Source organism: Athene noctua, chromosome 13 (assembly GCF_965140245.1).
Source record: "Athene noctua chromosome 13, bAthNoc1.hap1.1, whole genome shotgun sequence".
NCBI lineage: Eukaryota > Metazoa > Chordata > Aves > Strigiformes > Strigidae > Athene > Athene noctua.
In genome coordinates this window covers 4,825,288-4,847,581 of record NC_134049.1, presented here as the reverse complement: position 1 = coordinate 4,847,581, position 22,294 = coordinate 4,825,288, and the positions used below count along the sequence as shown (strand labels likewise).

Genomic DNA, 22,294 nt, shown 5'->3' with positions numbered 1-22,294 from the left:
ATGACGTGATCAGACCCTAAGCTAGCAGCATTAGTCATCCAAAAAAGTGAATTCTTGTTCATTCCGATGTTAAATCTTGTTTTCATCACCGTACCTCAACCTTAGAGGGCTAAGCAGTAGGATAAATATTTGCTACTTGTCACTCTAAGTGTTACCTTCCAACCACACCAATAGTCAACTCAAAACTCCTCTGATATCTCCTTCGAAATCAACAACTGTCAGCTGTGAATTAGAAGGAAATAATGAAGCATTATTTTGTACCTTACTGCATTTAAGGACCTTAACCTGAAGTAAGCTTCTGTTATCTAAAATGGAACATAACTGGTTTTTAAAAAATTCCTTTTGCTGTGTGGTTCCTATATCTCATTTTTATATCTCAAACTAAACTATCAGTCTGTCACTGGCACTCTATGTTGAGTTTGTGATGTTATCATCACCAGAACTAGTAAAAGTTGTGATGTCAACCTTCATAGGTTTTACATCGCATTAAACTAGCTGTAACTTGATCTCACTGATTATAAGAAACCTCTCTAAGAAAGCCCTTATCTCAATATTGCAATATCCAGCAGCTAGGATGTGCCTGTTTGATTGCTCACTCACCCTCATGTAGATGAAATACTGACTCATGCGCAGAAAAAAATTAAAATACAGCATTCCCCTTTGTGAGAAGTGAGTTATTAGATAAAAGTTATCCGGTTTTGACTTTTTTTTGTTTAACTCCACAAAAAGTTCTACCAGAGGCACGCTCTGTTATTCTGCAGCTGTTCTTAAGAGTTGGTCAAAATATGTGCTGGAGTTCAGGTAGTTAAATCAGATGCAAATGCCAACTGATAAGGAGATCTAGTTAATGCCCTACTCAAGGTCAAAGAGATTCTGTGTAGAAACCATTTTTGTCCCTTACTAAAGTCATCTGTGGCAGAAAAGAGGCATTACTGACTCACTTGTCTTATTCTTTTAACAGTGGTGAATTCTCCCCAAAACTTTTTTTTCTTTTTTTTGGCCACATGTTTGTCCATTTCTGATCTATCTAGGTAAATCAGCTGTCTAGCTATAGCTAAAGCAGCAACTCACCAGTTTGCGTTCTGAGTGCTGCTCCCAAACACTGAGAATACTTATTTTTTCAACATGAAAGTTTAAAATTTGTCAAGTCAGGTAAAAAAGCATACGAGGACACAGGTTAACAGGATCTGTAAGTCCCCTCTGTTATTTGTAAAGGGTTTTTATAGTGCTGGAGTTACCAAGTTTTTTGTGAAAATATTTTGCCCAATACCTCTTGGATAATACACCAAATAACATTGCAAACACAATTCAACAACAACAACATTCATCAATTCAAAATATGCTATTTCAAAATGGGATGAAGTAGAAACAGCTGATTGTTGTTAATCTCAACCCTTAGGAAATACAACCTAAAAGGAGCCTTGTTTCCACTGAAGCCAGGGACAATAAAACTCAAAAAGTGTATGACTTCACAGTTTTTAAATGGTTTAAAAATTCTGGTTACTTTGCTGGTATGTGGTGCACTCCAGAGTTACACATCTTCTGAAAAGATCCTAAAGGTTTAGGAATACTTTTCCACTATACCAAGGTTCTTTGAAACCAAAAAGCAGTTAGTCTGTGCTTTAACAGATGAGAAGATGTATTCCCCTAAAGGAAACAAGTGCCTTAGCTGTACAGTCAAGAAATAGGTCATAAAATCTAGGGTAAATTCAAGATAGAGCAGCAGAACGGTAATGTACAAAATATTAATTTTGCATTAATTTAACAGTCATTAATTATCCCCTGTAACTGATTTAGACTCCAATCTCACAAGCAATGTATGCATTTAAATTCTCATGTGTTAAAATTGTTAAAATAGAATTGACATCTTACTGTGCAAAGTAATTACAAGGAGGGAGCAGGGAGGTAGCATGCCTTTAGAGATAAGAGAGCTGATTTGGTATCACCAGTGCAGTTCTGGTCCCCTCTATCCGTGAGACCCAGCACAACACCAGCACCAGTGCTTTCACCGCATTTAGGTGTTAGCTTCGGGCTAGAGCATTATGCCAGGTCAGCCGTTTACAGTGCAGATGCAGGGAAAAAACACATGAAACTTCTTAGGTCCCTCAGCGCTTCGTTTTTTCTGGGACTGGCAAATTGCCACCACCAGCAGGAAAGCACCGTCGAGTGGCTTTCTGATGGCAGCGCAAAGGGCCCGATGACACCAAGCTCAGACCGCAAAACCAGTCACTCGAGTCCGGCTTTGTGGTATGGTTTGTCACATCCAAGTCAGGCAAATGAGAGCGGGTTTTCCAGTTTTAAAATCTGCATTAAAGATATTCCATATTAATAGGAAAGGATATTCAAGTTAATGAGCTGATTTGGTTGAGTGCACACAGTAGTTCTTCATGATTTTTCTTTTGACGCGCTCGCTAAGTGTACAAAAAAAAGATACCTCACCCAACCCATCATCTAAAGTTTAATGTGAACATATCCTGTATTTGGGAATAGGATACTTACTGCTCAGAAAGCTGTGTTTGAGAGCTTAACCCATGCAGGCCGAAGGCTGGCACAAAACTGCCAAGGGTGTGTCTCCACATGTCTCTATTTACATGTGTAAAACCAGTAGCTACCAGGAACAGTATGGCGACATTTACACCACAATGGTGACCCTTTGCAAGATTTTATCAGTGCCTGCCTTTAAAAATTAACTAAAACGACTTTATGTCAGTTTTGTTTCTTCTGAACTTTCTCCCCCCATAACTTTTATAGGATTTTAAAAGCTTCCCTGTGAAAATTGTTCCCACTGCAATCTTTGGGCTCACCAATCCTTCGGTTTGAGTTTTCGCTCGTCAGCAGCTGAGCTGGCGCACGGTGGACAGGCAGCGAGGTGGCCTTTGCACTGAGATGCTCCATCGGCAAGAAGCAGAGGTGCAGCATCTCCTGCCCCAGCCAGCGTGGGAAGGTGGCGGGGGCCTGAGGTGCTGCTTCTCCTCGGCCAGGCAGCCACAGGAGGCAACGCCGGCGGAGCCGACAGGCTCAACAACTTGGCTTGGCAAGAACAGGGCAGCAGGTCTGACCAGCTGCTGCCTGAATTTTAGGAGTCGGATACAAGTTCACAGGTATTCTTACAGAGTTCTGTTTCTTTTCCAGGGATAGGTACTTCATAAGCAAAAGGTAAAATTTTAGGTGAGTCTTAATTGTCCAACTTGGAATTCTCATTTGACAGTGATCTTGACGAAAGTGTCACTTTGTCCTGCAGAGGCTTGCTCTTCCATTTCTAAGAGAAAAAGGTACCAACGGGCATACATTTGCTCTTTTTTCCATTGTTACTATAATGGATTTTTACTTTTTAAATTTATTTTTTAAATCAGCTACCAGAGAAATACTCACCTACCAGAGAAATACCTGTTTGATAATTTTCTGCAGTCAGCTGCCTTAAATCCATGAGAATGGATCCGTTTCCCACCATAGTCTCTGCTACCTTTTGAAAGCAACATTAATTAAGACGACCCCACTTTTCTTGTAGCTGTGATCATGGGACACATCACAACAAAGACTGAAATTAAAGTAAACTGAGTTACTGTTGCACTTTAAAAACATACATTCTGGAAGCCCGTCTGCAAAAAGAGAGCCAGCACGAGTGCATTTCAACCTTTAATAAAACTGTAAAAAACTTTTTTTTTTTTTTAAATCTAAGCAAGGATGTTGCACTAACATTAATGCGACCCCAGAAAGTCCATGGGACCATAACACAGGTAAGACAAGCCGTTGTTTTATATGACTGTTATTGGTAAGCACGACTGCTGCATTTGTTTCAAGAGAATCCAAAAGATTAAACCTCCTCCTAAACGCGGGTGTTCATACTGCAACAGAGGAACATATTATTGTCCAAGACAAAGTAACGTGCAAAGACACTTCAAAACATGCGGGTATTGCCCCACACGGAAAAGAGGAGGAAAAAAAGGAGGCGAGTATGTGCATGAGCAAAGAGAGGGAACAGAAAACCAGACGGCAGAATACCCGTGAGCACACTACTAAGAGCTGAAAAGGAGCTCTTTGATCTGAACGCTTTCTTGGTTAAAAGGTCTTTGAGCTGCAAGCAAAATAACTATTCTCAGCTATTTGATGCCCTGTTCAGGGAAACAGGATCTTGCACATTCTTTATAAATAAGAGGGATTCCAGAGATACTTGAGCCTCCATCATCAGCCATTCTCAAGAACATAAAACCCTGAACTTTGATCACTCGCTTCTGACAAAAGGGATAACAGTCTGACTTGCTCTCCTCCTTTCCCCCCAAATTAGATAGATAAATCGTTCACACAGTAAAATGTGCTATATAGGCTACTTGAAAATAAAACAGTGCTTTCGCTTCTGAAAGCATTACTAATCGAAAGCTATCTTTTAAATATGCTTTAGTACATCATTCCAAGTGAAAAATCAAACCCACATTACGGTGTTAAAATTTGAGTTTTTGTATGAAGAAAAAAAATATTGCCGATTATTCAAACTGGAAAGCAAACAGGAAAAAATGCCTTAATAATCAGAGCAGTAGAGCTGGAATGCTCCTCTAGCTTGCCTAGTGCAACCCCCCTGCTCAGAGCAGGCTGTCACACCTGGGTCCACTCGTATTTTGAGTATCTCCAAGGATGGAGACTCCAGAACCTCTCTGGGTAACCTGCTCCAGTGTTTGACCACACTCACAGTGAAAAGCTTTTCCTTCCATCTACATGGAATTGTATTGTAAAGATTGGACCAATCTAAACAGGCAAGTTTGTTAACTAATAATGGTAACCCCCTTCCTTAGAAGAAAATGTCCCTCTTCTACTTGCAATTTTGAAGCCTCTGAGATTTGCAGTTTTGCTAGTGTCAAATGTACCAGCCCTGACAATGGAATGCATGGGAACAGACAGTGAAAAACAAGTTCGCTGATTGCAGTTGGGTCTGTTCTTCCTAATTTCCCTACTTTTTAAAATAAGGAAATTCAAACAGCAGTACTCTGTTACTGTGACTCAATGCTACCGGAACCTGCAGTGTCCGAGCACAAGAGGCTTAAAATACTTAAAAACATGCTAAATACAAATACATTACCACAGGGTTCTAGGGATGTCTCACATAACACATATCAACTGCATTCAGGTTCAGTGATTTTTATTTTTTTTTCCCCCTCTGCCAACATTTCCAACCCAGCCTGGGTTTCAAGACTGAAGTTGGGCTTTTTCTTGCCCTTCGTGCCTAAGGCTAAGTACATCCAATTGAAGAATTCTTCTACAGCACTATTTTCTAGGCTGAATGCAAGTAAGCTTGTTACCATCAAGAAGTCTGCATGTGTTGTATTTCTAACTCAGTGTTTGTCAGGTATGCTTTCAGAGAGTCCCATAAGTAACAGCTGTGCAACAACCGCTTGCTGAGTTAAACCAGTAAAATTGATGTACCTCAAATCACAGATTTCAGATCTCCCCCGCCCCTACAAAAAGAAAAAAAAAAAGAAAAAAAGAAAAAAAAAAGGCAAGCCACCAGAAGCACCACATATTTACAAACAATCGTAATTTTCATACATCAGGCAGGATGGATAAAAACTGCAACTACATATTTATGGGGGTGTATCATGACTTTTTAATTTACTTGGTAGTATGAAGTGTTAACTGTTTTGCCATGAACGTTCACAGTAAGAAAAAGATGAGTCAGAACAAAGTAATTACTCAACTATTTTTTTCCAAGTAACATTTATTAATAACATTCTTAAAGTGATAACTTAACTCATAAGGAAGGGGGCTGTTGTCAGTAAACATACAATGAAAGGTAGTAAGATTTTTATATTAAAGTATGACTAAGAAGGCTTTTAACATAGTGTTTAGCCCAACCAAATTTATTATTAAAAACATTCAAAATTGCTAAAAGTGTTGCAATCAGTTCTATTGAACTTATAAAAAACTCATTTCAGTAGTCAATACTAACCTATTATTTATATAAAATTTTAAACTCCATTCTTAATTTTTGTAAACAAAGCACCTAAGCATTTGAAAGAAAAAAGTTAGTTTACATCCCATTAAACTGCAGCACATGTGTGTGAAACCTCAGGCATGATCAGGCATGGAACACAATTAGGCACAGACAAGACAGTTTCCACAGCCAGCTGCTGAATACACTTCTGTTGCCAAAGGTCTTCTTTATTTATACTAATTCCATTATCATTTATAGCTAAGAATTTAATAAATCCTCCACGCAGAAGATTTCAAAGAGAAAAAGGAGTCACATTACACAGAGCTGTGAAGCTTCTGAGGGCTTTGAGTAGTACCTGACTGTGAATGAGTTACGACTTCTTTAGCTCTTTCAGAAATTTTCAGAAACTTCTTCATAACCATTTAACTTTGGCAGATATTGGGCTTGTGAAAGAGCATGACAACACATCAGAAGACAAGTTTTCACTCTGCTGTTGGAACACTGAGGTATGCTGTAATTTATTATTAAGTGCCAGTCAAATAAAAATTGAAGATGATGAGCAAGACCATTGTATTCTGAGGCTGTCAGTTCAAGCTTAGGTCAAAAAAGTCAAGAGGGGCAACTACTAACATGAGAACTGTTTGTAATTTCTGTTTTCTTAGGGAAGCTGCAAACAAGGTGGTTATCTTACCCGTATCACCTGGCACCACAGTCAATCTGTGTGAATGGCAACAATTGATACCCAGACTGTAAGTCTGTCTGCTTCTGACTCTTGAGCACAAAAGTTTAAACTTGATATAAATGACGTAAAATGGCAAATCTGCAGTAAGCCTTTGTTAGCTCCCAATATAGATTTACAGTTGTTTTAATTAGCATACTTCCAAAGTAAATCTAGCTAAACTAGATTTAATCTGGGTAAATTTTCCTGAGCTGACATGCCCCAAACTAACTATAAAAGTCCAGAGGTGACCTTCAGACAAACACTGAGGCACTTCCACCAGGCACTGCAGGGAAGTCTGCATTGCCATTGCCCAGCATGTGCTTACTGGGTTGTGTTCTCCAGGGTTCTTGAACTTGTACTGACTATAGGAGTGACATTCATTTAAAGAATAGGAAAAATGTTTTCATAACCACCTGACATTAGCACTAAGTAAACTCAGTGGTTTCCTGTTGTTGCCTTCTCCAATTTTCTTTGGTGTAAAGTGTTAGCATTACAGCTATACAAATTTTTTATGCCTAATCCCCCTCAATTTGCAGTTTCCTGAAAAAAGAAAGTGTGTCAAACAAACTCTTCTAAGTGCAAACTAATGATTTAAACTATTTCTTCTTTTCCAAGTCTTTAAAAGCTAAAACAAATTAAGATTAAACAAGTTAATCACATGCATTGGCCTTAACTAACACAGGCACTACTAGCACTATTCAAACCTGTTGTTTTGTCTATCAATTGCAAAGAATTTTCAAAAATAGTTTCACACACACAAAAAAAGGTGTAGATGTAAAAGCTAAAAAAAAAATAAAAAAATCTGTCCTGTCGTGCCCTATCCCTTTGAACTGATCCAGTCAAAGGAAGACCACAAATACAGGCCTAGTCTCAACAGGTAGGAGAAGAAACAGGCCAGAATTAATATTTCACACACACCCCCACCCCCAAGTAGTACTTCTTGAGCAAAAACCCCCTTGCACCATCTTGTTTGTCAACTATTCCAGGAGCTGCACCTAAGTTTCCAGGACCACTGTGTAAGTACCTCCCCCCTTTTATTTTTTTGGAAATGGTTGGTGATGTATATAATCCAAAGACTTGCATCAAAGCTTAATTTCTAAAATTAAGGCATAAACCACTGATACTACAGGTGTGGGGGGAAGAGCTCACAACCTCAAGCTAAATTTGCCCTGTATCTACTTTATGGCTTACAATGTACATAGACTAACGTACACACTGTTTATTCAATTATTTGGAGTAATGGAACTATAGTTCAATTTTTCAGTTGCTATAGTTACATTACTATCAATCTTGGCATTTGAAATCCTGAAAGAAATCCTATGGAGGGTACTATACTTTTTTTTTTTTTTAAATGAAACTTCAGTAGTCTTAATCAAAATTAAGAAAACATTTCATGCAAACTGATATGGGCAAGCAACTTTTATAAAAATATACTGTATAGAAACACATTTGTAAAATTGCATAGAAAACGTCCTTTTATTTAAATCGAAATAAGGCACGGTTTTACTAGTTAGGGTTTGACTGTAAAAATGCAAGTCTATTTTGATTACTTTTATATTATTAACAATATTTTTCCATAAAAATATAGGTGCGGGAGTAAAAAAACCCTTTTACACAGAGTAGGAAATACTCTACGGTAAATGTTCACCAAATTTACTGTAATTCATTTGTAGAAAATTTGAATTACTATTTTAAATCAGGATCCTACATGTTATTGTCCTCCAGGCTGTTCACTGGCTGTTGCTGTGCTTTCTTCATTTCCTGTATAATCTAGGTGTTCCATCATCTAAACATGGAAAGAAAAAACAGAAAAAAAAGAAGAGAGATGTCTCTTTATTAAGAAATATGGCATTCCCCCCATTGGTCCAAAGCATTTGTTAGCTAAGAGAAATACAATTAAACACGTGTTAGAGTGCATTTTAGCAGCATACAGATAGTAAGTTCTCTACAGATCAGAAAAGTATTCAAGCCAAATAGTCAAAGCTCTCTTAGCTAATGCTTTCCACTACAAAAACATTCTCCGACCAACGATCCTGGTCCTCTACAAGAAATTAAACTGATGAGTCAGAAGTGTCTCAATTATTAAATACAAAGAACAAAACAAAACAATTTGGGTTAAGCAAATTTTTCAGAGACATGGATTGCAGAACTGGAAATAAACCCTAGGATCCTACTTAACATTTACAGGTAGCAAGCAATAGCTTGAATAGAAAAGACTAGCTTCCTCTTTTCACGATTGTAAAGACTTGCTAGTAAAAACTAACTGTATTGGCAACATTTCTTTGTAAATTTTCCTTTTATTTTAAAAAGGATAAAGGAATTGCAAAGTCCTGCAACAGAAGAGAACCTAAACCAAATTGTTATACAGACTGATTATACTTTGCAATTAATGTAACTGATTAGTTCATCTGAGTAACACAAGACAACGAACAGTTGTACTTTTCCTGGCTAAAAAGCAGCCTGTTTCCCTATCCACTGCTGTATTGCTAGAGGGCAATGAAGGCTTTGGTTTCCTCCCTGGGACAAGGCATGGAATAAATTACAGAGGGGATACACGCATTTGTTAGCATGACAAACTGAGACCCATCCATTCGAGGGCTTCAGAATTAGACACAATTAACAAGAGGCCAAGGACTGGGCAGTTCTGATAGCTGACCACCAGAGACAGAGATGCAGAAGTAGTAGAACTAATGCTGAAAAAGAGAATGTGTCAAGGGATTCATATGCCCAACACGGCAGGATTATTAGGACAAGGGCATAATGCTTTGAGCACCAAAAGGCAGAAAACCCTACATACGTTCTTCCACGGTGGCATACCCTGTCTAGTAGTAAAAGGCTCCTTGTCTTTCTGTAAAAGAGCTGCTCACCACATGGTTTCTAAAGCAGGCAGATTTGCAAGGGATGAGGACAAGATTGCCTTCGTGTCTTACTAGCACCCACTGGAGGATCCTTGGCAAGACAAAGCCAGGTTGACACTGTGGCGTCATACGCACTTTAGTGTGGTCTAACTCTGTAAGCAGGGCAGAGAGAGTAGCTCCACTGACTTCTCTCTTCTTCTCTAGCCATGACCCACCTCTGTGCCATACCTTCTTTGATGCCAACAGAATTGTTCCATTGCAAGGTATACCAGCATAGCTTATGAAAAGCCAGTTTACTTAAACAAGCTGTTTCCCAATCCAGATGCACCAACATGCTGAGCAGTAAACTGAAATGAGAGTTCTAAAGCAGAGAGAAGTCACTGGGACTTAGGTAAGGCTTAGGAGAGCCTAGTGGCCACAATATCAATCTGACTAAAACCAGAAAAGGTCTATCACATCCCTCCCTTCTTGTGTCAGAATTAAGGCAGGCACTAACTAGTCTTGGCAGTACACCTAAGAAACTGAGTTAGAGCAGTAGCACACACAGTCCAGCAGTGAATACCAAGCTCCTGTGCTAATGACAATCTTGCATTCACTTCAGTGTATCTAGAACTTTCCCCTGGCACTGTGACCAAAAAACCCACATCAAAAGTCACCCAAAGCAAAACACTCCCTACAATTACAGAAGTCAAACTGTCATTGTGAATGAGGATTGAAGGATTTGTTTCCAGGAAAAAACCAACAGTAAAGCCCCCACAGTACCGCATTACATCAAGTAATACCATCTATCTTCCTTCATCCTAGGGAGGATCATCTAACAGCTGGCATCGAGAAGGTAGTTCTGGTAAGCATTTGCATAACATGCTTCCCTATTAAACTGACAAGATGCTTCCAGAAGGAAGAGTTAACAAACACTATTTGCAACAATTCAGCGCATCCCAAAGATTCTTCTCTTAATCCTATGACAAGGTAAGTAGCACAAAATGCACTTATGCTGGAGATACCACCTGTATTTAAATTTTAAAGTCTCTGCCTAATATATCAGATTTTTAAGTTAACTTTAAAACTAAAATGGTTAGTAGAGCATAAAAGATATCTGGGTTTTTTTGACATACATAAATGTTACAAGGCTACCCCCTCAAAAAAAAGCAGCCACCCCATTTCTAATCTCTCCACCATACAGAAGAAGGATAGCCCACAACTTGAAGTCAGGGACAACAGATGCCTTTCTAAAAGTGTAATACTGCATTAAACAGCTTCTTCCACAAATGCATCCCAGTTGTATGTTCTCTCAGGACAACTCCTTCCTCAAAGCCTCAGCAGAAGCTGCAGGAATCTTTACAACCACCAGCAGCAGCAAGATGGAGGCACCATGCTAAAATCCTGGACAGAGTTGTTTCAAGCTTCAAAAGAGCCAAAACAATCACATCATCCGTTGTGGAGATCTGATGAACGTTTTTGAAATGGAAGAGATTCAGAAGCTTTTCCTTCACATATGAATTCCAAACAGTTTTTAAGGGGGGGTGGGGGTCAAGACTGGTTAAACATAAACGTATTTTAGTTACAAAGCTATCTCCTAACATGGTGAACTATTAGAAACCAAAAAAACAACCAAACCCCCAAAAACCCCCCCACACAGAGCCAAACTAGAAATGACAATAAACTCCTGCCTGTAAATGAGAACGCAGTGCCTATGCACACACTTCTCTGCAAGAGTCACTCTGATGATGCTGCATTCACATAATTAACTTACTGCTATGATGAATTTGCAAGTATCTAAAAATGTGATTTCAAATCACAGTACTAAACAGCAGGTGCCTGCTGTGTAACATGCCAGTGACAAATCTGTTGATTTATTATTTCAAAGAGAGATAAGAAAGCTTGCTAAACACTTCAAACTGACAAAGTCTAAAAAGTTGCAAGGCTAATCTGTCTAGAAGACTTCAAAGTTCTATTAGTCCACTAGAGTTTTCATGATGTTACTAAAATGATTTCATAGATTGTACTGATACAAAAAAGCAAACAGCATTTTTAAATTAAATTAATAACTGGGAAGTATTAAATTAGTTTATCATGCAGTCATATAAGAGGAATATAAGCAATCCAGGAAACCTAGAAAAACCTTTATTAAACACTCCACAGCAGCAATACTGCCCATTTGGTGGTAGGAAAGTAGGTACATTACTCTCCCAAGAAATCCCTGTGCTTCAGTGAATAGTTAAAATGTTTTTCTGTGCAGCAACTCATTACAGCTCAAGACTACTCCATAAAAAAGCCACACAGAGCATAACTAGAATTTAAGCCTGCATCATTATGCAGAAACAGAAATGCTTGCAGCTATGAATTATGGGACCTCAGAGCTATCTTAGGGAGTCAAGTATTTCCCATATGTATAAAGTAGAAACTGAAAAACTGATTTTAACAATCCTGTCCAAGAACTCGAGTGCACACAGAACAGAAGAATTTTAAGTTCTAAAAATACAGTCTGGCCATCTGATTTTAATTTGCACTCAAGTCCTCCCACTTCCTAACCTCTTCTTGGGTTTGTACCCAATTTATTATTAAGGCTTTTTAATGAGATTTAAATTGTTAAAGTACTATTTATTAGTAGAAATTAGCTAATGAGAAAAGTACTTTTTAGTTCAGAATTTAAGACACATTCAGGCAGAGTTCACCATCCCAAATTGTCTTCAGTGTATAGGGCGGACAAGCTACGCTTTATAAATAGATGTATAATGCTAGACTGCTGACTATAATTCAAGATTGTATTTAAATGCTTAAATTCTGCAAGGAGCTGAGATTTGAAAGCTTGCACTGCTCTCTCTATGCCGTGCTTGAGACAGCAGACAGCTGAAATGACAGCTGAAATACCATCAGTGTTAGCAGTCATGAGCTATATCCTCATCTCTGCAGTCTAGAAGCTGTGCAGCAGCAAGACCACAAAAGCTGGTCCAAATCCTTTCTCCCTGTCCCACTGCAAGCACTGCAGACAGTACGGGATAAATTACACTGTTGAGTAGTAAGATGATAGAGGGACTGCAGACGTGATTATTAAAGGCAAATTATAACGCTCAACATTAAAACAGAGGACCACAAATTTGGTTTTTTAGCACTAACCAGGTTTTCATGTCAATGCAGTGGCACAGAAAAATTAGGTGAAGAACTTCCATATAGGTAACAGTAGAGAAACAAACACCAATTCTAAATGTTTGAGAACACTCCCAGGGATTTGGGAGATTATAGAGAGGCATACAAAGCCTGCCTTCAGGCTTAGGAATCATGGATCCATTGGTACTTAAGTTTTCCTGTATTCCTTTAAAGAAAAAAAACAACCTCTAAGCATAAAAATAGATTTATAGCTTGTCTTCAGTTCTACCCTCTTCCACTGAATTACTCAGAAAAATTAAGACAGATGGAAAAAAGAACAAAAAGAAGAAGCAGAGGGGAAAAAAGAAATGGTAAGATAATTAATAAAGTTGCATTAAAAGAAGGCCATAATCACACCTTGTAGCAAAGGCGTCCTGGAGGAGTCCGATACCTAAATAAAATTCATTTCATTATTAAATTAATATACAACAAAACCCAAAAAAAACCCCAAAGTCAAAAAAGCTAACTAATGGACTATAAACAAACAGCAGCATTCATGAAGTTTAGTCACCTGATAGACTGTACATGCTCTTGTACCCCTATTCTTAAGATGTTTTATTCTGACAAGTCTGTAGGATTTCTGTTCTCATGAGGACAAAGCAAAGCTCTACAGAAGCCTGGTCACCCTTGTCCATGGGGTAGCTCTGCTCCAGTCCAAATTATCATTGCTGCAGCAAAAAATAGTCTTCTGTCAACTTTCTCTATCTTTCCTCCTCAGAATGAGCACTGAAAGCTGGAGATTTTCAACCCTGGGGTTGTGAGGGTTTGTTTGTAAGTTCAGTGAGGACAGTTCAAAATCCAGCTTTATGTGAGGAGGACAACATATGAGAAAGATGAACACTGCAGCATTCTGAGAGAGCAACCTGCGTAACACCCGCTGGAAAAAAATTAATATAGAAGAAGTTCTTCAGAAAGTTACAGAAAAATAGGAGTTAGTAAAGTTACACAGAGGTGTTCAATCACAGACAAGTCTAACTCAAGGGCGGTGGGGTGGGGGTGGAAATCAACATTTTAAATTGTGCCAGAAATTAAGTCATCTGACCTCAAAACAAGCTGAAGTTCAGAGCAGTTTTAATCCTTCAAGAAACCAGTTGAAAGGACATGAAATAACTTCTATGGCAACATAATTCTTTCAAGTATGAGTTTTGCTATGAGAAGTGCAAGAAATTTTTGTCACTAGAAGAGAGTTGCCAGATTTACTTAGGCCAATCTTCCTCAGAACTCAAGTGAGGAAAATAAATAGCAAAGCTTCTTCACCCCAACAGACCCAGTTACTGGGCTTCATATATGCCACACTGCCTACTTTAGAATCGCAGCCACCAATTTATATACAAATGCACAATAAGTCAAATTAATTCTGACCTACAGGGAAACATTTCTATTCACTGGACCTGTGAAAGGAGAAGAGGTTTTTTGTAGACAAAAAAGACAGGATAGCTAGTTATAGCTGAAGATGTCTTGAGTAATTTCATACCTAGCCAGCCTCCAGCTGAAGCAGGTGTAGAGTATTAGTTAGATCAATAAAAGGCAGCATTTAGCTGATAACACTATAGGAGCTGTGTGTGTGCAGTTTCACATTTACAAGAACTACCACCACCCTCCTTGACTTCCATTGTTCCCCTTAAACCTGGCCTCCTTTCCACCATCAGCTTCAGGTCACCCACCTCCCACTGCAACACTCTCTGAGCTGAGTTCAACACAGCCTAGATACACGTGATAGGTTCTGAATTCAAACAATACTGGACTTGAGGTCTTAAAGTTTAGCATCATCTTAAAACTGGTCTATCTTATGATAAATGCCAGCTCACAAGGGCTACTGGCACGCTCTGTTACTGCAGCAAGTCAAATCAGGGGGAACACACACATGTCAACAGGCAGAGGCAGACAGCTGGTGGGATTTTAAGGACAGCAGTTCCTGGATAGTGCTGGAGATAACCAAGGCAGTGTGCACACAGCCTGCGCTGTGAGAGACAAGTTACATAACCACCCAGCTATTTTGTTGCTGAATGCTCCATATAATCCTGATGACACAGGACACCAGTGATGCATGGTAAAATTTCTAAAATTCTAGTTGATCACCAACTTTTTGGAACTGTCTCTTAATACAGGACTAGTGCAGATTGGAATCTGCATGCTTAGTTCAGTGGCTCACGTTATACCACATCAAGGGATAGTTGAGGAATGTTAAAAAACATTTCAAAGAAAATAAAAGAGAACAAATTACTTTTTTCCACGAGCACTGAACCAGCTATTTCATCTCCCTTAAGATTTGTTCTGCCATGTCAACTACTAGACTAAGATATTCTAAGAGTAAAGACTATTTTTCCTTATTAGTTCCAGAAGATAACATGAAGACTAGCAAAAACAGGATTGTGAGCAATATATTACCAAGTACTTAGAGAAGCATATACTCAAAGGAATTAACAACAAAATACTCAAGGCATCCAGCCTACCTGGTAACTGCTTCCTTTCCAAAACTTCTTCATCTCTTTGCGCCTCCAAGCAACAAGTGAGCTAGTAATGAGTGTACATGGTACAAGATAGAGAAGGGCAGGTTGTCCCATCTTCATTAATGCCAAAACAATGAAAGTCAGCACCATACCAACGGCATAAGCTATAAAAAGATATTTATACATGCACAGTCAAGAACAGGTGAATTTTTAAATTGTCACTCATTTAGTAAGCCTTTTGTTTTTTAAGTAATATCTTCCTTGTTAATAAAACTGAAGAGGAACATTAGGTTGCTCTGTATTTGCAATCTTTCTCAAAGCAACTGACTACCATAAAGAATACTCACCTTAAATATGGCCAGGCACATTAAAAAGAGATTGTAAAGAGAATCTTGACAACATTGGACCTTTATCTGAAGAAAACTATCTAGTTCTGACATTTAAAAAAAAGCTAGCATGGGGATTAATATTTCTGGAATAACACAATTTACCTATTGTACAGGAAATGTAGTATACAGAAGAGGAACTTGTTTGAACATCGAATCTTCGACAATACGCAACCAGAAGCCCTTGAAGAAAAAAAAAAAACCACAAAATTTAGCCATGAATTTTTTTCTCCCCAATCCATCAAATCAAAGCAGCATAGAAAGACTTTATAGTAAGACTTCCCATTACTGTATGTTATCTTCCTCTCTTTTGCGGAAGCTAAGCACCAGTTTAAAAAATCCTACAGTAAGTCTTGAAAATCAAAACCATAATGGAAATATGAGCCAAGTGAGACTGGTATTAAAAGGTTTTGGTTTTTTTAAGCAAACTAATTACATTATACTATTTTCCATTTTCTAATACACAATAGTAACAACCTAGTTTTAAAACTTTTCTTCAGTAGGGTTTTAATGCTCGCTCTCAACAATCAGCAATTTTGCTTGCACACTGTTCACGAGATGGTACTTTGTGCCTGATTTAGTTAATTTGCTCAAGACTCCAACCATGGCAAAATTCAGCTCTTCTGAGAAAGATGGAAAAACCTGATAATACATTTTCTGTTACCTCACCTCTAATTAGGTAGTCTAGGATATAAAAATACTATGAAGTCACAGAATACTTGCTTTCTGTGAAATTTCAATGAGATTTAATTAATACTGACAACTAGATTTATCTGTGGGACTTGTATTTACACAATACAGTGGAATACAAAAGCAAAAGGCCTTCACTATCTAAGTGTTCTGTAATATACTAAGCTTTCTTATATTGTGGCTTCTGTTGTATTCTGCACTGACAGATCAAGGCAAACTGCTGCATGTGATTTCGTAGTTAACTTTGTAGAATAAACTCTAATATAAGTCAGCTGAGAATCAAACCCAAAAATACTTAATCATAAGTTACAATTGCCGAAAACATTTGCTCACCTGGGACAATAATGTCTCCAAAACCCAACAATGAAAATGGCATGTCACACAGTGTCGATGCAGAGTATTCAAGTCTAGGCACTCTAATAACCACAGGTAACTGTAAAACAGTATTTCAGAAGCCCACATAAATCTAATCTAAAGCATCCTGGTGTTTTGGATTTTTTTTGTTTGCTTAAATTAATAAACAGTTTTAATAGAATTTATTGTTAATGCAGAACTTCAAAATAGGTAGAACCTAAAGTAAAAACCAGAAACCAATACACAGAGTGGATAAAGCTTAAGGCAACAGGTAAGATGGAATTTCAGATTTACAGATAATATGCACACACCAAAAAAAAAGTTAAAACAACATTTAATCATACAACGGGAATAACAAGTCTGGATTATTAACCTAACTCTAGAATATTGATCAATGATATCCAGGCCCTGAAGAGAAATTTGGACAGTCAGGTTTTCCCCAAAAGAATAGTCTTTTCAGAGGGAATCATTTAAAAATCCAGTATCTGAAATACAATCCTTACTTTCTCATGGGGAGCTGAGCGTTCAGTAGGGACTTCCACCAAGTTTCCATCATTCTAGGATCAAACCCAAGTCAACAGGTATTTAATACTTAAAAGAAAATAGCAGAAGCTGGCTATATTTTGTGAGAAAGTTATGCCGAAAAGCACACTATGAATTAGCTACGCAGTGTCAGTATTTTTATGTTGCACATATTACAACAACTGGTTCATACCTTTTCACTGTTTCCAAAAGGTCCAGCTGCAACTTCAACCATTATACTTGCCCCATTCTGAAATTAAGGTCATTTTTCAAAAGTTAGTGGTTTAACATACCAAAACATTCACACATTTACAAAAACTGCTTGTACCTCATCTTACAATTCAGTATCAAAAAGAATGCTCTACTGTCATACAGTATTGTTTCACATTAAAAACATGTAGTCCAGCCTAAAATAACTACTTAAAATACCCCAAACAATAAATCCACTAGATGTAGCCAGAAGTTTAGATAAAAACGTCAGCTGTTTCTGCCATGCGCTTTCTGCTTCAAATTAAAAAGAAGATAACACTTACATACAGGTCATATTAAAGTGCAAATAAGCACTGCAGAAAGTACTAGAGCATGTTCCAATACACAGGTGTTAAAAGCAAAAGGAAGAAAACTGGAGGACAGTAATTTCTCATCATCACGCTGTCACACAATCGGGGACAGCTTACTTTTGGCCACATGATTGCTGAAAACTCAGTCATTTAACAAAATTTATGGCACCTACACAAGCATTATGGTCCATGGCCCATACAAGATGAAAATTTAGGCCACTGATGTCTTAAATGGGGAAAAAGAAAAAGGAAGTCAGCATTTCTGAATCAAGAATACTGACAACACTAATCTGTTTGACAAAAATACTGCCCCAATGACCAAACATTTTTGTTTTTACTTTCAAGGTAAATTCACAGACATACCTTTGTGATAAATGGTGTTATGAAGACAAAAAACACATCGTATAGAAGGAGAAGGCCTAGAAGTATCACACAGGACTGGCAAAAAAAGAAGATAATATTACTGTAGGTTTTCAAGGACTGCATAGCTAGATTCTGGTACCATTACTGTACCACCATGGTGGTTTGGATTTTTTTTTTTTTTTTTAAAAAAAACTCCCACCCCCCATGTTTTTATTCTGGCATAACATTTAAAACAGAATTATTGATTTCCTGTAATAATTACTAAAAATGGTAAAGATTTTTTAAAATATATATTTGAGTGTTGAAAACCTACTTCCTGACACTAAACTTACAGATCGATGGCATCAGAATACTTTAAGGTAAGCAACTTACAGTACCTTAAAATTGGGCATTTTCAGTGTTTTAATAAAGTTTAGGCAGAAAGCAACTCCCAAAATATCTTGCAAAATCCAAGCCCACCTAAAAATAAAAACACATTTTCACACAATGTTCAAACTACTGCTGGAATCTAAGTGCAATAATGATTTTAGATTTTGCTGGAAATAGCAAGATCACAAAATGAATTGGAAAACAAGAAATTAGTTTTTTAGAAAGTACTGCTACCAAAAACCACAAAACTACTGGTTTCAAGATGGTCAATTTACAGTAGCCTCTGAACATAACTGGGTAACTGTTCTAAGCGTACTAGAGAGATGAGTCGAACAGAGGCCATAACAGGGCCTTGGTGTTCCCTTGTATGACTCCTCACTTGATAGGAAGCCCTAAAGTCTGGCTCAAGATGTTACTGAGGATTGTACTATAATATTTGTGGTCCTGTGCTTCCACCAGACCACAGGAAGCATAGGTCCTATGGTCCCTATGCTATTCTTGCACTTTTTTTTTTTTTTTCTTACTGTGCCAATCATTAGCAAATCAAGCTAGTTCTTCCTCTTCTCCATATTTTTTTCTAACTTCAAATTACCACACAGTTCATTTGTATAGCTTTGTTCTCCATTATTCCCATGCTTGTTAAGCTTCATAAATACTTTCATGACTTATTTTAAATCAGCACCGGAGTTTAGAAGGATGCTATGCTCCAGGATTAGTTAATATGATGGGAAGTTCATTAGTGACATTTATTCATATTACTCTTTTAAGTCAGAATGCATCACTTACCTATCTTCATTTCGAAACACTGCCCAGACAACAGCTGCTGCTATGCAGAATACAGCAAGAAAAATAAGCCTCACTTCAATGTTTTTGTTGCAACATGCAATCCTAAAAAAAAATAATTAAATTTAAAAAGAAAGCCTACAACAGCCAAAACACATGCCTGTGCTACCATGGGTCCTTAAGATGACAAGGAGTTCTCATCCTGAGAGCTTCTCCTTTGCCCATGTGTTCTGTCCAGACTCAAGTAGCATTACTCTTGCAGCTGCAGTACCAATCTTTCTCTGGGCTGCATTAAAACATACCCAAAGACAGCAAGCCAAGTTGGGCTTTGATGGCCAGTCCTCATTTTAGCAAACACATCCAGGGAAGGCAGCAAGAGGAATTTATTTGATCCATTTCTGTCATGTAACAATTATGCCAACAGAATTACATCAGCAAGGGACAGTGATGTAATAATTCCAGAAAGGGGTGGTGTTGGGGAAAAATCAATTTTAGGACACATAATACAAGATTAAAAATGGAATAACTGTGTATTGCGAAATTGTGAGCCAATATCTGTTTCCACTGCCTTGCTCAATTTTCTGGGACAGTTCTTGAACTGGTATTAACTGACAGAAGTAATGCCTGTCCTGCAGCTTATACAAAACCTGTTCTCTTTTCTACCCGATCTCTACCTTTGATGGGCTACTGGATCACCTGGCACTAATGTCGTGTACTAAATAACATGCAAACATAATCTTAGGCTTATAAGATAATCTATATATTATATTTATCTTATATATATAATATATATATATATATGAAAGATAAATAATAATATAAGCATTGTTCTTACGAGGAAAAGAACCATTTGTTGCATTAAATATTAGGGTTTTTTAAAAAGTGAAAATACAGGGGAGATAAACAGGGACACTCCCATACTCACTACCTGCAGGGTATTTAACTCAGAGCAGTAAGAAGAGACTGTCTCTACACTGATAACACACTACCCGAGTTAGAACTGCAACTGCTAACTTCTACCACAGAAGACAGAAGCAAGGTGTTGCATTTGCAAGAAAAAGTTAAAACTTGGTCTGTCACAGGTTCCTAATAGCACAGTACCTGCTCAAATCGGGATCAAATGTGCAGGATCCCCCCCTTACAGAGTGAGCACACCCTACAGGCAATCACAATTTCATAAAACTGAGCTCAGAGGGCCAAGCAGAGCCTTCCAAGTTTATATGAAAGCATTACTATAATCACAGGTAATGCAGCAAATCTCCCACAAAACTATTTTAACTGTTGATTATGCTATGGATACCTTTATTAAAAGGAGCTTATAATTTTCTTTTTTAAACAATCCCACACACTAAACCAAACAGGAAACAATTTCTCAAACTGTTCTCCTATTATGACGCTACATTAAGTGGCAACCAGAAAATAACCAAAAGAAACTTTACATTTATTAGTAACTGAAAAAGTGTACAATACCTGCACTGCCCAAATGGTATTTCTCCTATTAAAGCTGCAAGACAGTTGTATAGACTCATTGCAGATGCCAAGCAGAAGACTGATATTATAACATACACTAAATAGAAAGAATGGAAGATGAGAATCAGTGACAAAATACAATAGGAAAAAAAAAACAGGAAGCAAGAATCAAACACAACAATACACATGTGATATAAACTGTTAACACTTATAGTAAGACTGCTCAGTACAGACTCTGGAGACTCTAGTCAGCTGATTACAGAAAGTGCTGAATTCTGTGTGTCTTTGCCATGGCAAAAGTTCTCATCAAGCAAAGACCTAAGTTGTAAAATTTTTTGAATTCAAAAGCTTTTCGGTTTTTTACATTTAAATTTTTCCTCCCTTTAAGAAGAAACATGTCATATGTTATTGCTTTCATATACTTTCATTTGGTTGTGACTAAAACCAAAGTACTATTTTACAACTACCTGCTTTCTCATTTTCTAATACTCCTCACTTCAAATTTTCCCTTTAATCACTTTGCTTATGCATAAGAATTTCAGCATCCCTAAGATCTGGCTGATGATTTAGGTAGCATTTTAAGATACAAAATAACCCAGCCCTTCCAAAAATTTCTATGTAGTCAGGAACCACCTGGTTAGAAAAAAACCAAACTGTATGCCATGTTCTAACTTACAGTATAGTTTGTATTCTAACATCATAAACACCCTGAAATGTGGACAAACAATAAAACTAGTTTGCTAGTTGGGGTCTGGTTTGGGGTTTTTTTGGCAGTGAAGGTCTGACTAGAAAACAATTCTGATACCTATAAGGAGATTACTGAAAAAACAACCCAAACACGCAAGAAAGGTGGATTTTATAGTTGTAACCAAGAACGTGTCCCATTATGATCTGTTAAGCTCCCAACAGGCAAACAAGAAGTTTTGCACGACAGGTTTCTGTGAAGTCAGTAGGAAATCAGCTGCTTAGGGCATCTTGAATTTTGAGGCAACAATGCAGAACGAATAATGCTTGAAATACTTAAAAAAAGATACAGAGAACTCCATCACAGAGCCCAGCTTTGCAACTGGCTTTGTGCTGACTTCTTGTTTTTAATTAAATACATTTTTCCCTGACACAGCATGTCATACCATGGTAACAGCTTCTGTACCTTCAAGAAACTTCATATGAGATTTCTGATTGCTTGTAATTCATGCATTCTCCTAGCACCATGTAACTGGGTTTTGAAGCACCTTCACCCTGACTTGAAGAGGTGAGTCCAAACATATATTGGTCTCTAAATTATGTCACAGAATCATCTGGGTTGGGAAAGACCTTGAAGATCATCCAGTCCAACCATTAACCTCACACTGACGGTTCCCAACCCCACCAGATCCCTCAGCGCTCAGTCAACTCGACTGTTAAACTCCCCCAGGGATGGGGACTCCCCCCCTGCCCTGGGCAGCCCATTCCAACGCCCAACAGCCCCTTCTGCACAGAAATCCTTCCTCAGAGCCAGCCTGACCCTGCCCTGGGCAGCTTGAGGCCATTCCCTCGGGGCCTGTCACTTGTGACTTCATTAAAGAGACTCATCCCCCCTCTCTGCACCCTCCTGTCAGGGAGCTGTAGAGGGCCAGGAGGTCTCCCCTCAGCCTCCTCTTCTCCAGACTGAACCCCCCCAGTTCCCCCAGCCGCTCCCCAGCAGACCTGTGCTCCAGA

The 22,294-nt window shown here is 38.1% G+C and overlaps 1 protein-coding gene across 4 annotated transcripts in view; it reads right to left on the bottom strand.

The window, feature by feature from the left end:
• Positions 1-5,627: 5,627 nt before the first annotated feature.
• SPPL2A (signal peptide peptidase like 2A) overlaps positions 5,628-22,294 on the bottom strand; it is a 30,249-nt gene continuing 13,582 nt past the window's right edge. Inside the window, exons 7-17 of one of the 4 annotated variants that reach the window (XM_074917313.1) lie at positions 20,597-20,693; positions 19,130-19,231; positions 18,352-18,433; positions 17,975-18,049; positions 17,245-17,301; positions 17,033-17,086; positions 16,509-16,608; positions 15,591-15,668; positions 15,103-15,263; positions 13,007-13,040; positions 5,628-8,430 (exon numbers count right to left, since the gene is read on the bottom strand). In XM_074917313.1, the coding sequence (XP_074773414.1) occupies positions 8,399-8,430; positions 13,007-13,040; positions 15,103-15,263; positions 15,591-15,668; positions 16,509-16,608; positions 17,033-17,086; positions 17,245-17,301; positions 17,975-18,049; positions 18,352-18,433; positions 19,130-19,231; positions 20,597-20,693 (872 nt within the window). In that variant the 3' untranslated portion in view covers positions 5,628-8,398. The remainder of the gene's footprint in view (positions 8,431-13,006; positions 13,041-15,102; positions 15,264-15,590; positions 15,669-16,508; positions 16,609-17,032; positions 17,087-17,244; positions 17,302-17,974; positions 18,050-18,351; positions 18,434-19,129; positions 19,232-20,596; positions 20,694-22,294) is intronic. The other 3 variants (XM_074917311.1, XM_074917315.1, XM_074917314.1) reach the window with 3 other exon arrangements.